The sequence below is a fragment of the Dermacentor andersoni genome, chromosome 7, assembly GCF_023375885.2.
Source record: "Dermacentor andersoni chromosome 7, qqDerAnde1_hic_scaffold, whole genome shotgun sequence".
In the NCBI taxonomy this organism is placed as follows: Eukaryota; Metazoa; Arthropoda; class Arachnida; order Ixodida; family Ixodidae; genus Dermacentor; species Dermacentor andersoni.
In genome coordinates, this window is record NC_092820.1 from 177,405,136 (window position 1) to 177,420,525 (window position 15,390).

Here is a 15,390-nt window from a genome sequence, read left to right on the forward strand (position 1 = left end):
TTCTTTTTCTTCGTCGTCTGCTAATCTCCTACATATGCCATGTCTCATAATGCTCATAACCAACTAGTCTAACTTAGTGCGCTGAATGAGTTTTAATGTAGCTGTACCATACGTATCTACAAAATGTGTCCATTCCATTTCAGGACCCTTTAAATATGGTGCCGTGAACAAGTTCCAAATGGTTGATGCCATATGTTTACAACGCCGTCTGTATGTTTGAAAACCATGCCAATTTTTCAGCTATCTGTTGATCAGCAAATGCTGCCATTCTGTGTGGATACAAGGAATTCTCTTTTTAACTCCTTAGCCTCTTGGTTTTTCTTGGCACATCTTTATGCTGACAACCGCTCAAGCACTCGTGCGTGTGCAGGTACACAGTAGTCAGTTTTGGTTTCATCTTGCGGGCTGTTTCCATTGGTTGTGCTTGCAGAAACTGGTGTTTATCTGGTTTATAATGTGAAAAATTCAGCGCTAGATGCCCGCTCATTTATTGCTCACAGGGGTGCAATCACATCTGTTCACATGCATGCGCTAGTGTATATAAATGGAAGCCGCCATACACGAATGACGCTGCCATGGCTGCATTTCTTTTCTTGGGACTCGCAAAAACTGATTGCGCCTTCTTGGCAGTGAGACAAAGGATTACAAGTTTCTGACTGGTTTGGTTTTTCTGGTGGGCGCACTGCCATCGCGATTTTTCGCATGCGCTCACATAGACGGCTCAATTACGCTATGGACGTGTGCGCCAGTTCTTCTGCACCCGAGTCAAGCGGCTATTTCTTCAATGCAGACTCAAGTATGTCTATTCCAGTGTCTCTACCTTTTTATTCTGACTATAAGTATTTATGCTAGCCCATGTGTATTCATGAATAAACAATGAATGTTTACATATGGAAGAAAAGAAATGTCACTTTACGGTCACTCTAAAAAAATTTTGATATTTTTCAAAATAGATAACTCTGAAAATTTTAAATCTGAAATAAATGAAATCGATTCTGGTAGGAGGGGAGGTCGCATTTTGCGAGTGATATTGACCCTCAAAGGGTCGGCAAGTTCCTGAAAAATGCAATCTTTTGGCACCAATGTTCAGTACTTAGTCAAAGTGCGATTGTATGATATGTTTCATGGCCACTAGATAATGTGTAAACAGGAAAAGGTGCAAGGCACGTGCGATCAAGAGCAGTAGGTGCCCACCACGGGAGCTTCTTGGCAGTAGCCGCCCGTGTCACATGCATATGCTGGTATGCGCTCAGTTTCCTCTTCCGCTACAAGCATGTACCCTCATAGGTTGTCGCACGTCTCGTACACAGCTGTCACTGCCAACCCTATCGCGATAAGCATATTCACCTATCTGTTCCACAGTGCGTGCGGTGAAGTGCTGTTGGAAACATACTGTACGCTTTTAATAACCCTAATAACCCTAACGTTTCACTCTGGTGACATCGTGTTCCAGGGTTTCCCACCAACTCAATTTCATTTCGGTTTCCTGTCATCACTGTCTACACAATAGGCAAACAAAAAAAGCATGTCTTGGCTGCTCGGGCTGTCACGCCATCTTTACATGCATCAGCATCTCGTGCCGCAACGATTCTCACCCAAGTCAAAACTTCCTGCGAGAATGCTTCGCCCGGAGAAACTGCTGACCCGGGCTGAATTTAAAGAGCCCAAACGTAAGGTTGTGGAAGCCACAGACATGACGACATGCGTCTCGTGCCACACTCGCTGTGCATGTCGTGCTCTAGCGATTTGCACAAAGCTTCGCATTATGTCCATGTCACCTACAGTTGAACCTGCCAAACTTTTTAGTTCTTTAGGATCGCACATTTTCCTGGGGAGTTCTTTTTTGGCTATATTCTAACTTTTTTTTTTAAATGCAACAAGCCTCATGAAGTTCTCTGTTTCTATGTATTTAGATAGCCAAGCTAAAGCTTCCTCTTAATCACCCTCTCTTAGTGATGTTTGGGCTGCTCCCTTGTTGTACACACAGGCCATCGTGCCGGCTTGCCTGCAGCTCTCCTGCCTTCCAAGGGCATCCTGGTGGGGGCCTCCCTGCCGGCTGCAGGAGCCTACGACAACTCGGCTTTCGCGGAAAACGTCGCCATCACGGGTGACGGCCCACCACGCGCGTCTCTGCTACGCCAGCTGCAACCGCCATCTCTCGGAGGCTACCGGCAGCTATCTCACCACCACGGGCCGCCTCAGTGAATGAGTGTTGGTGGACTCATAATACCACACACTTGTTCACCGCATTCTGGTGTTTCCGTAATCGGCCACTTCTGAGGAAGTTGTGCTCTTGGATTTACCTAAATCAGAGCATAAATGAGGGCAATGTGGAAAGGCACGTAACTTGTAACTACACCAGTATTTGCTTCCTGTTTAGTGTCACCTTGCAGAGATCCTGCGCAAGATCTTCAATTCTCATTTTACATTGCGATTTCAAAGAACAGCACCTCGGTATTGTGGAATAGCCTCCATTGTTGGGCACCACTGAGCATTGATCAAGAGGACAAAAGTGCTCTTATATCCTTGCCACGGTGGCCGCATTTCGATAGGGGCGAAATGTGAAAAACACCTGTGTACTTAGATTTAGGTGCACATTACAGAATTCCAGCTGGCCCAAATTTCTGGAGTTTCCCACTATGGCAATCCTCATAATCAGATCATTGTTTTGTCATGTAAAACCCCATAATTGAAAAAATTTCGGAAACGCTCTTGTATGGCCAACGTAACATTTAGCCACTCCTGACTGAGTAACATCCGGTGGTTTCTAATGCGGGAGGGTGCTTTGCGAGTCTGAAAGTGTCACACACAGCTGCCCACACTGCAGAGAAGTGGCCACTTGCGACTACACGAGGCCGTGTGCTTGCGCATTCAGGTTAGGGTGCTAGCATACAGTGTGCCAACGTGGAAAGAAACGCGATCTGAGTTTATATTACACCAAGGAACAGCAGATGTGGAGCAAAGTAAATGCGGCTAATGTCCAGATTAACTGCAGCAAACTTTGGGTCAGTTGGTTTTGAATGAGTAGTGCATGCTATATTGCTGCAATCTTGGCAAAACTCTAGGGCTGGTGATTGTGTCATTAAGCCTTTGAGGGTAGAATTTTTTTCAAAAGAACTGTTCCTTCATTGTAAATGTTCTTAATTGCAGTTTCTAGTAGTAGGGAATGATTAATAAACAAGCTGAGCTGACTAAAGTGGGTCCACTATACTTGAAGTCTGCTTTAGAAATTAGGAATACTTTCTGCCTGTTGCCAGAGAAGCCGATAGTCTCTCACATACGCTGGTAGTCCAGGTACATGGCTCATCAGTTTGGTTTGTCAGGTTCATTTAATGGATGGATTGGTTATCTACATCATTCGCCAGAGAAACATGAATGGTACAGGTAACCAATCACAAGCAAGGCCTTAGAGTTCATCAGCCTTTTTCTGTAGCCTTCGCCTTTTGAAGACATTGCAGCACATCTCCTAAGTGGTGTACTCATTAAGAAAAATGTCACTGTTGGCTCTGGACAATTCAAGCTCACATAAATCTGAATCCCTGTTAAATTGGGTAAATGTCCAAACTGTGGTGTACTCAGCAGGAAAAATGGCACTGTTGGCTCGGGGCAATTCAAGCTGACATAAATCGGAATCCCCATTAAATTGGGTAAATGTCCAAAATTTTGCTTAGCCCACCACATCTTCAAAGCACTCTGGGCCTAAAATTTAAGGAGACTTAATTAATCAGGCTTTCTGGCTTCCCAGAGAAGAACAATGCACTCCAGAAATGGCTATTAAAAAGGCTTTCACGAGACGAAGATAATTAAAACCTACTCATGTTTTATATTGCTACCTGTTGCTGGGGTAGTTGGTTTAAGCTTTTAGTGATGTTTAGGGCGCACACTACAATGGCAAAAAAATTGTCAGGCACAGAAAAAAATGTCCTTTGTAGTTTACGTCCTAAACGTCAATTAAAAAAAAGTTTAATCTTCATGCTTCTGTAGGTATTGACAGGTGTCACTGTGAGGGGGCAGCACTGTCCTGATCAGCGAGAGCATGGCTGGATTGTATATTTCTTCACTACGCATTCTGACCACGTATCTGTTAGAATACTACTAAGTGTGTATGATAGCCCGTAATTATTCAGGCCACATTTGGACAAGTTAAACTTTCTGTAATTGCGACGTGTGGTGCCTAAAAGTATTTACTTAATTCCGCTTGACTGGCTGTATCGCCTTTGGGCAGGGATTGGCTAGCGTTTTGCATGTCAAAATCGGTGGCGAGAAACTGGCACATTTGGCAAGCATGAAAGTTTACTAGTATTTTAAATAATTCCCTACCATCTGAAACTTGTTTTAGCTTTTGGCATTTAAGTGTATCAGGAAAAACTTCAAGTGTAGTTTGTGGATGGGACAGTTTTCCCGGGAAAGCTAATTGCCATAGACTCCTTTTTATTTTCACCAAAAGTGATGCTTCTAAAGTTTGTAATTAGCCAATGTTGGCCGGAATAGTTATCACCCACTGAGTTCCTTGTTCCCTAGTCAAATGCTGAGCACCTAAAAGGGTACTGACACAAAAATTTTCTATCCCGCTTTTTTGTTTTATCAGACAGCTATCGACCCTGTCACGACACTGTCGTGCCAGAATTCCTTGAGCCCGCAAAAGATCGCCAATTATATCCTATTTTAAGGCGACCATTTCAAGATGTGCAACAAATGGAGTATGGCTTTTTGGTGTAGGGTTTGTTTACAAGTCGTTTCTGCATGCCACGAAAAATAGAGGTGACGGTCACGAACGGCTGATGCACTTAGTGACCGTGTCTCACATAAGTCATTCCCCGCTCTTTCACTTCTCTGCAATTAAGGAACTTGGTTTGCTACTGGCGCTTTTGTTCTTTCTTCATTCCTATGCCCCCTGCTGTCTAAAGCAAGGCGATCACAATGCGGCTTTGACCACTGCACCGGCCGATGCGCCTGTGATACCACATGAGCCCATGCTCAAATTTTCGTGACACTCGGAGATAGATGACTTGTAAACAAACCCTACGCCAAGAACTTAGGCACGCTTTTTGAGTTTGTCTCATTGGAGGATGTTGTAGTTGATGATTTGTTGCACATTCGAGGAATTGAGGTGTCGTACTGTAGTTGAGTCTTGCGGCTAACCTAGAAAAAGAAAGCGAGACAAGAATTTTGTGTCAGTTCTTTAAATGTTTCAGGGAGGTCTGGCACTCGTCAATTTTCAATGTTAACTTGCAAGGATCATTCTAAAATCAAATCTTATAGAGGTGGTGGTGTTATATATGGAGGGCATTGAGATGGAAATTGTGTGGGCTGATGCTGGCTGGCACTGGTAACATTGACGGGATGTCAGGGTATGTCACTGCATGGTGTCATTGCCCTCATACGGTGACCAGTGATGTTCTTTGGCTTTACTCCAATGAATCTCATTTTTCTTGCCTGCAAAGATAACCTGCAATTCCTTCTTGTGCTCCATGGTTTCGGTAGCAATCTTTGTTCTGACCTAAAACTGGCAGCTGATGTGTTATGGGGTTAGTAGACAAGGCTGTGCTACCAGCAGACGTCAAAGTGCGTTGCTCTGCTTCGACAGCATCCAGTAGCAACCTGTGTGGTCTGCTTCACAACCAGGATGTTTTAAAGTGTAAGATGCCTGTCTTGTGTTTTTGTGTTTGTGTTGTTTTACTTTGTGGCTTCTATCGGTAAATTTATGATCCATTTGCTTCATACAGGTTTGATGAGTGTGGTTTACAGTCTGTTATGCGTTAGCTTTCAAGAAAATAACTTTTTTGCTCTGATACCGTCTTATTAATTAATATTTGCTGTGTAACTGTGCAAAAGATTGTGTTCTGAGAGAGAGGGAAAAAAACTTCGCTGCAGCCTTAATTGTTTCTGAACTGATACTGCATCTGTACTTGAAGCTACAAGGCAACTGAATTACTTGATATTCTTGAAACCACGCTCAACACTGAGCAGACATGTTGTCAAGCAGGGACACACAGCTATGGGGGACGCGTTGTATGATCATGCTTCCGATTGACTAATGCCAAGTTTATGTAGCTTCTATGGCAGTGCAAGAAGTGATTTTTTTTTTCTTGATCGTGCCACTATAATTCGGTTCTGTACTTCCAACAAAGCCTTCTCCTGTGTTCACCAGTGTAGTCTTCTGTATAGAAATCCTCATACATGGGCCATGACTTTTTCTCAAGTTACCCGCTAATTGTAAGTCTTAACGTCACAACCGACTTTCAAGAGGCGTATTTTCATTACTTGTGGTGCTTTGTTCATGGTGAGGTGCATCATCGAAATTTGTTAATCTTTTATGCGTTTTAACCTCCCATCTTGGATTTCTCTAGTCTTAATCTTGCCGCAGGTAGTTCGCTCACCTTTTTTTACTCAGTATTAAGATGTTTGTTCACACTGGGAAACTGCCAGCGACTTTGGCTTCTTCAACTCTGCCAGAGTTTCAAGACGTCTCATGATCCCCTTTCTAGAGCTGTGATATACTCGCACCAGGCTTCTGCGAGCCTTAAAAAAATGTTGGATGCTTGTGTGCACTGTCAGCAGCTTTTGATGAAATCGCAGCAGCATGGTTGTTTGCAAGCTTCTTACCTGGGGAGATGGGACAGCTTGGATGTCTGTGTTTTTTTCTTCCTTTTTAAGAATGTGAGTTTGACTTTGAAGCTGTGTAGCTCTTGTGCAATAACGTTGCTCAGATAGTTTGCATTCTCTCGTTTCTTATGGTGTACTAAACGTTTGCTAGTCATGCTATTGTGCAGGTTAATGTTGATCTTTGTGTGTTCCTCAATTTTGTTCTGTAACTCTCTCAGTGGCATCGGCTCACGAGTTGTTATAGCTTGGAACAGGTGTGTCTGGTCAGGGCTCTTTTTCTTTTAAAGTTCTGTTGGGCGATTTTCAGCAGTGTTGGCCTGCCTACTTTATGTTGGTCACTTTGTGCAGTTTGAAACTGCAGAAAAATTGAGGTCAGAAAACTGCCCGTCATTGTGAACATGCATTGATGGATCCCATGTGCAAGAAGTCCTGGTTACAATTGGTAAATTGTAGTTGACTGCTGATAATAAATCGAGCTGACAGTGCTTCATTTCAGCATGAAAGAAAATTAAGCTAGGCCAGTTATATTGAATGTTTCTACTTGAAAATTGACTGGCGCTACATCATCTTGGCGGGAGCTGGTTGATTTATTTTCAAATTTAGTTACGCATGTAAACTTGAAGCACAAAGGAAAAATGGTGGTGACAGGATAGACAAGCACTTCAAGTTTACCAATTATGGAATACCAAATAGCCTTGCCTAAATTAAGCTGGCACGGCGTACAACTGCTCTGTGGGCACTGTTTGTTGTTAAAGTGTAGCACCCACTCTGCGCAGGCCTTTGGCTCAAAACAGGCACAAAGAGCTGTCTGGCACTGTGCTACGTAAAGGACATTGCAGGTTTTTGAACTGCATAAAAATAAGTGCGAGCCTTTGGGTCAGTCATCTCCGCAACTAATTGAGACCTTGACCTAAAACAAGGAGGACAGACCTCATAAGCAAGGTTTTACAGGGACAGTCCAACATTCTATATTGATTCTGTGTTATTCCTTATGGAGCATTCCCCCCTCCCAAGCATGGAGCTAGATGAAACCTGCCCGAGCCAAATGTTCAGCTGCTTGCAGAGCGGCACTCCGTCAGAGCTCAAAGGTCAGCCACTCTTGTTTCACACTTAGCAGGCAATGCTGTGGAAGCTGCACGAGTTCCGTCTCACTCATCCGTACAAGTCGCAGTGCAGTTTTTTGACCTGTGGCACTACAGAATAACTACTTCCTGCATCTCAGCTACAAGTGGTGGATGTAAGGTTATGTAAAACATTTTCTTTTGGGCACCATAGGGTGCTATTTAGGTGCACGTTAAAGAACCCCAGGTGGTCGAAGTTTCCGGAGTCCTCCACTACGGCGTGCCTCATAATCAAAGAGTGGTTTTGGCACGTAAAACCCCATAATTTTTTTTCTTTTAACCATAGGGTGCTGCTTCCAGTATGCGATGTATTATGTTTTGGTTGTGAGCGCAAGCATTGCTCTATGGGCACAGATCGAAGAAACATCTAACGCCACTTGTTCGTTGGCAAATAGGTTCAGATCTGCGACACCATCCACGTGCCAATAAAGTCGTATCTTGCAACATGAAAGTGTGAGTCTACATGATGGTAACTGAGCACTCGATGCCTTTCTTTCATATGTGACTCACTATGTCAGTTGTGAATGCAAGCAGTGAGAGAGCCTGCTGTGTATGAAATGGAGTACAGTTGCCAACCAATAATTCAGACTCAACGGGGACCGCCTAGAAAGTCAGAATGAACAGGAGTCCAAAATGCTGGTTTCACCAAACAATAAGTGATCTTATTTTAAAAGTGGCCAATAAATGTGTACCATATTCTCGGATCATCACTTTTGTGGATACCTTCGATTTCGCGGGACTAAAGCGCACGGCAACGAGCGACAGAATTCTTGGCACAGTACCAATCGTGCTGTCTCATCACAGCGTGGAAATGCTGCGACCCTCTCAATGTGTTTGGTGCTAGTCGCGCGAAATGTTGTGGAAGTAAAAACTATCCGAGAAAGTTATCATCCAAGAATATGGCCCAAGTTTGTCAACACGTTGCTGCACGTATATATACTTGCCTTTACCCTAGACATTCCATATTTGCAATTTTCTAGCCATGCCATTTCACGCTTTTTGCACTTCGTCAATGACCAGAGTGACGCTCACCAACAGGATCAACCGGCCGTGAATGATGGATGATAAGAGTGGCATACAATCAAGCAGAAGGCATCACTACAATATCGCAGCCCGTATATTGTCATGCTGTCGCTACAGATAGACAAAATGCAGTCAATGCACATACTGGATTATCATCGGCGACTACTTGATCAACTGGGCTTCACTAGTTTTGGTTTCGAGAAAGCACTGGTGACATATCAAATTGAAAATATGGCTATTTCTGCTCTACTGGGTGACCAATTTAGCACGCGGTTGTGCAGTTGGAGTCCAAGTTATCGGATAGCGCACTGTAAAGGGTCTGAATTCTTAAGCTTATGGGGCATATGGCTGTGCCACAGAGTTGCCCAAATTATCGGTCAACAACTATTTAGCACTATGAGCTGTAGTGTGGTGCTCCAAAGGGAGCCAGGCAATTGTGTTCCAAGCACTTGTCCAGCCAAATATAAAGCGAACCACAAGAGTGCTCTAAGGTGCTTGAAACAGGGCTGGGCTAATGTGCCACTCCTCTAAGGCTTTTAAATGACTTGAGAGTTTTTAAACCTTTCAGTGTCAGGTTTTCTTGGCGGTGACGCACCTCCAGTGTCATATTTTTTTCTTGGATACTCTAAACCCTAACACATCATTTTTTTAATGCAGAAGTGCAAAAATGACATGGATAATGGCAAATTCTCTCTTGGTATGGCCCTGGCATACCTATCTGGCGTCAAAAAAATGAGAATGTACTGGTACATCAGTGACACTGAAAGGGTTACTTTAGTGCCGCCGAGGTATGTTATGCTTGAGAATGCATTTTGTATGTGACTTTCACTGTTAGATGAAATATGACAGTTGCTGTATTTTGGTTTCATGTGTGAGCTTGTTCATTTTGGTCATCCTCAGCCATTTGCATTGCAAAACTATTTGTGGATGTTGCCTTATGAGTGCTCTGCATAATCTCAATGCGTTATTGCACTCGGCCGCTTACACACATGAAAGAAAAGCTGTACTGAATGATACTCCAAATTTGTGATGACGGCGACATCGCCCTTGCAACCCCGAAATTCTGCAGTCTTCCTGCTCTTGACCCTGGCACACACCGACGTCCCGCTGATGGGCAACGAGGCGGCACACGCCGCGCCTCGAGGTCTCGCACGCCGAGCGCCGCAGCAGATGGTGTGGCCGCCACCTCCACTCCCGAGAGCAGGTTGTCAGATCTGCTGGATCGGGACACTATGACAAAAATCCAGCAATAAAAAGAATCACTGTAGGCATGGGGCGATCGCCTGACCATGTTCAGAGACCTCGCCCAATACTACAGACTTGAAAGACACACATTTCCACCACTGTACGATAAATGAAACAGGGACGAGGCCGTAACCTTACGCTTACTGCAAAGACACATCTACCCTAGCCTGGCCATCTTGCACCACTGTTACCCAGGATTATACCCGATTGATGCATGTAAAGCTTGCGGACAGAGAGCAACACTGTGACACATGCACTGGGAATGTGCCGGCAACAACGGTACTGAAACCGCCTCTGTTCGCGACGTGTCCGTAACCGCGGCCATTAACAGTACACAGGAAGCCTCGAGCTCGCTCCTTCCCGACGACGCCCCGGCTGCAGGGACCGTCGGGGACTTTCTCCGTCGGCGCCGCTGGGAGGCGGCTCTCAAAAGTTTGGAGCTGTAAGCTCTGGGCCGTCCGGCAAGCTGAAGATGCCGCCCCGGTCCATGACTTCCGGTCGCCACCTGAGGCCACCACAACCAAAACTGCCGGACCATTCTTTTTAATAAAGTTTATTCTGTACTGAATGATAGGAAGTTGTTCTAAATGCACAGTGTCGACAAGGGACATGCAGCTTTTACTTGTACTACTACTACTACTATAGCCTCGTGTTTTGCAGATGCATTTGTTCTTTCTTTTTTAATGAATTTATTCACTGCTGCTATTTGCAGGTAAATGCATCAATCATGTGTCAGACACTTCCTTGTTTGCGGCTGCTTTCTGTTTTCTTTTTTTCTCTCGTAATCGCATTTACCCTGACACACGTTGACTCTCATTTTCCTGTGGTCTTCACATTGTGTGTAGTCTCTTCTGAAACGATAGCACAGTATTTCTATCACTTGACAAATAAACTTATTGAAGGCAAAATGATGGCAGTGTCAATTCTTGTCGAAGTTTTCTGCCAGCTGTGGCATTCTCTACTGCTATTGCGCCTAGGGCTCGTAAACGAGAGACGGACTGTTGAGGTGGACGAGGAGGAGATGAAAAGCTTCATACAATATTTACATATAGCAGCCAATAGCATGCAAGTAGCGAAGCCGAAGAGCGCACCAAACCAACGGAGCGGCTGGCGACAACTCTCTCCAACAATGGGCCGGCTCTGCCTAAAGTCCCTTATTTTTGTCGTCCCCTCGTCGGCAGGACGAGGAAGGACTGATGCTGACATCAACCGCGTCGCTTTCCTCTCGTCGCAGAAGTCCCAAGCTGCATAAAACCGGTCTCCACGGCAAGGGTCGGAAGTTCTGTAGAATTTTGAAGGCTGCCAGTGGATTCGTCGTGGTGCTGTGTGCCCCCGGACAACTTAGTTCGACCCACGGAAAGAGTTCGGCAGTTCCCTGGAACTTTGCTGCTTGTCACCAAGGGCAACCACTTCAGAAGAACGAGGTGGGGAGGGGGGAGCGCCCGTTGCTTCGATGTAGGCGCTCAGTGTGGCACAACACTGCCGAGCAGAACGTCGTGTGTTTCATTATTGGTTGCGTTTCGGTCGTGGGGTGGCAATTCAGAAGACCCTTGCTGTGTGCTTTCATTTGAAGTTTATTAACATGCAGTACATGGGTTACAGGTAATATACATATGAGGGTCCCAAAGTCGGCGACTTCAAAGGGACCCTCGGGATTTATGCAGCTGGTTGAACATAATCCGAAGCACAACTATCTTAGCTTGTGAATTGCCTTGAAAAACCCCTAATTTGATCTTATTTCGTTTCAGTAATGTCAGGGTGCATGTTTGTGGTAAATATAATCCATTCTAATAAAGGAAAAGGCAGCTTTCTCGCAGTGCTTCATGTTAGACGTTGCAGTCGACACTTTTTTTTTTTTTTTATCCGTTCTCCATGTGAGATGCTATGTTGTTCTAACGCGATGGCGCTAAGGAGCCCGTGTCGAGAATATCCAGCGTCGGCGACCCGCGTCGGTGTCAGACGTCGTTTCGGCAATGTGACAAGGAATTTACTGAACTAATTGAATTTCACAAGCTAAAATACGTGGGAAAATCGTGAACTGCGACTTACGCAAAACCTACAGACATGATAGCCCTCGGATTGTAATTTGACTATACGAGAAAACGCAAAGAAACCCCTTTTCCAGCGTTTCTACCACGACCTACTGAACTCCACTGAGTTCCAGTAGGTCGTGGTTTCTACCATATCCGCAAACCAGCCACGGCATCCGCCATTCGCGCATGCTGGTGCGCGGGTGTCTCGTGGCGCTCGCCTCCATCGCATCGCGGTCCACGCAAGAGGCCGCGGTTCTACCAGAAAGCCCGCCTTTCGTACAAAGAGTTCGCGGCCAGCGTTTCCCGGCAAACACTACGGTTACATACGCTCCAGTTGCCGGAAAGAGTGATAAGCAGTCCGGGATCTTTGAATGCTATCGCTTTGCACTAAAGGCGAAGCTTAAGCGTCCTCCAACTTGTTTGTTGTTGCTAAGCATGGGCCGAATACAAAAAAAAAAAAAAAAAAAAAAACTGACGGCTTACGGGCCAAAGATTAGCATACAATGGCTACCTAAAACTGTTTTCGGCACCCGAGGTCCGACCGCATTAAGAGAACCCGTACGAATTACTCTGCATTCTGTTACGCAAGAAAACCGGAAACATGAATGAAATGTAGCACGGCAGTTTTTTGTAAATCTGAGTGCTGGGCGCTGGATAAAGCAGACATGCTTTATTTGAAGCGGCAAGCAGGAAGTTTACATACATTTTTCCCTCTGCGCTTCGCAATACCTTATAGAAAACTATGTGCGCAAAAATACACACGAGAGATACTGCTTGAAGAACAAGAAACGCATTTGTTCTCCAAAGGGAACCGTGCAATAACATAGTAGAATGAAAGTCGACACTGCGGCCGCAATGCAAACACAATCACTGAACGGCATTTAAAAAAAATAAAGTGAAATAAAGAAGAGAAATAAAGGCATCCATTCTTAAGGCATAAATGCATGTTATATCCAATTATAAACACCGTTTAAGCCATGGAGGAAGGAGAGGCCCTACCCCCTCCGCGCTAGGAGAAAAGTGGAGGAAATGACAGTAGGTTCTCCTTTGTTTTGCTGTTTTTTTTATTTCTTTGCTGTAGTGGCCCCGCCTTTCGGGCCACAATGGCGGCTTTGTTTCGGTCACGGAGGAAGGAGGAAGGTTCTGTGCGCTCACACGTGTTGCTCCGTAGGTTTCGTACCGTGGCAAAAACGCCGTGCGGGCAGGTTTGCGTTGGTCTCCGTGTTTTGTTGCGCTGCGTTACCTGGACTATGGTGGCTAGAAGCTATCCACCATACCTGGACCGTGCTCTAGCGGATGTTGCTGTGGCCAGGTGGGACAGGAGGAACTAAAGTTCGTGAAATGAACGCGCATGCAACGCTGTACGCAATGTACCGCGCCACGGTAATGGCAACGGACGAAGGAATATCCGCGGGAAATTTTGCCCTCTTTGGCGGAATCATGCTAACGTGCTAACGATTGCTTAGTATTGCTGCGGAGCGCGCGGGTCCGAGCAGCACGGTTGCGCGCAGCGCTGCGTGGTTTCGCGAAAAATGTAAACAAGAGAGGAGAGCTGGTCCGACAGGCGGAGCAACGCCATGAGCAACGCCAACTTCCGGCTTCACTTTCAATTTCGACGGGCCATTTTGCACTCCTTGCTGTCTTTCCCAACTACATATCCCAGTTTCAAAATTATGCGTTTATGGTCACTCCCTATGCTGCTATACCCGTCCTCATCAATGACCATTCCTCTCACCAATCCTCCAATCGCCTCTTACTAAGCGGACATGTTTACTTTTCCACTGCTCTCGCTGAACCCAAGGCCTGGGCTTCAAGGAGGCCAGTGGTGCCTAAATCGACCGCTGGGCAGACGTCTTCACATTCTAATAAAACATGATTCATAGTTTCCCTAGCTTTACCGCAGCCAAGCACATATGCTGCTTCTTCCTTCTTATACCTCGCTTTATAGGTGCGTGTTCTATTAAAGGCATCCCGATCTCGCTTCGAAAAGTAATGAGCTTCTGAGCATGTGTTGGTGGGCTAGTTGGTTAAGCATGATTACAAAGACGGCGCCGAATAAAACAACACACAAAGAAGGGGAACACGAGACAGCACGTTGTTAGTACGAGTTGTTAGTGCGCCTACGTGCTGTCTCGTGTTCCCCTCCTTTGTGTGTTGTGTTATTCGGCGCCGTCTTTGTAATGAGCTTCCCTTTGAGTTATTATAAATTGTTTCTTTCCTGATTTCGTTTTTTTTTCCTCTTAAGTAGTTACTCATTGCAGGTTTCTTTTCCATTGCCGCCACCCATGAGATTATTTCAGCCTCTCTGACTTTCCACTTGACGTTCTTTGTTGCTTTGTTGCTGTGTTGCCCACCCTACAGGCCGCATAATTGCTGGTAAGCTTCCTAGTTCTTTTCCTCCACTGTGAATCAATGCTTTTCCTGTACAGATACCTGAACACTCTCCCAGCCCATTCACTTTCTTCCATATTCCTCAGTCGTTCTTCATAATCAATTTTACTGCGAGCTTCCCTCACTTCAAAACTTGCCCAGCTCAATCACCCTGTACAGCTTCATTTGTAGTCTTCCCGTGAGCGCCCAATGCGAGGCGTCCCACTGACCTTTGGTTCCCATCGAGTCCTGATTGTACCCCTGATTTAAAACAAACAAACGCTTATTGATGGATGTTATGAGCGTCCCCTATTTATTGGATGGATGGATGGATGGATGGATGGATGGATGGATGGAAGGTAGCAGCGTCCCCTTTGAAACGGGGCGATGGCAGTTGCCACCATGTTCAGATTTTTATTTTGCCTTTAATTTTTATTTTTATCTGTGTTGTGTGCTATTGAATTTCTCGATTTTCTTTAAATAAGTCTTCCTACTTTTTAACCTTATGTCACCTCTCTGCTTTTGAGCCACCAATCCTCCAATCGCCTTTTGCTAATTTCCACCGCATATTTATTTACATGACTATTATCATCTCTGAACCCTAGGGCCTCAGGAAGGGTGACTGTGGCCGCATCGACATCGGGCTTGATACCATCACATTTTAGTACGAGGTGTTCCATTGTTTCTACATATTTACCACACACAGTACATGTGTCTTCTTCTTCGTTAAATTTATTTTTAGCGCCGCGTTCTAAGACATCCTGATCTAGTTTCAAAGAGTAGGGCACTGCCTCTTGAGTTATCATAAAATGCTTTCTTCCTGATCTGCTGTTTCCAGTATATCGATATAGTTCCACACTATGCTTCTTTTCCATTGAATTTATCCAATTTTTACCTTCCGCGTTTTTAACCTGTCGTTTAATGCTCTGTCTTTCTTCGTCCTCGTGTCTGGCATACTTACTGGTTAGCTTCCTAGTTCTTTTCCGCCATTG

The 15,390-nt window shown here is 45.1% G+C and overlaps 1 protein-coding gene across 4 annotated transcripts in view; it reads left to right on the forward strand.

The window, feature by feature from the left end:
* The window catches only part of LOC126532981 (uncharacterized), an 88,255-nt gene extending 77,352 nt beyond the window's left edge, over positions 1 to 10,903 (forward strand). For 2 of the 4 annotated variants that reach the window (XM_050180163.3, XM_055071657.2), the window contains exon 4: positions 1,988 to 10,903. In XM_050180163.3, coding sequence (XP_050036120.1) covers positions 1,988 to 2,205 — 218 coding nt within the window. In that variant the 3' untranslated portion in view covers positions 2,206 to 10,903. The remainder of the gene's footprint in view (positions 1 to 1,987) is intronic. The other 2 variants (XR_011895885.1, XM_055071656.2) reach the window with 2 other exon arrangements.
* Positions 10,904 to 15,390: the final 4,487 nt, after the last annotated feature.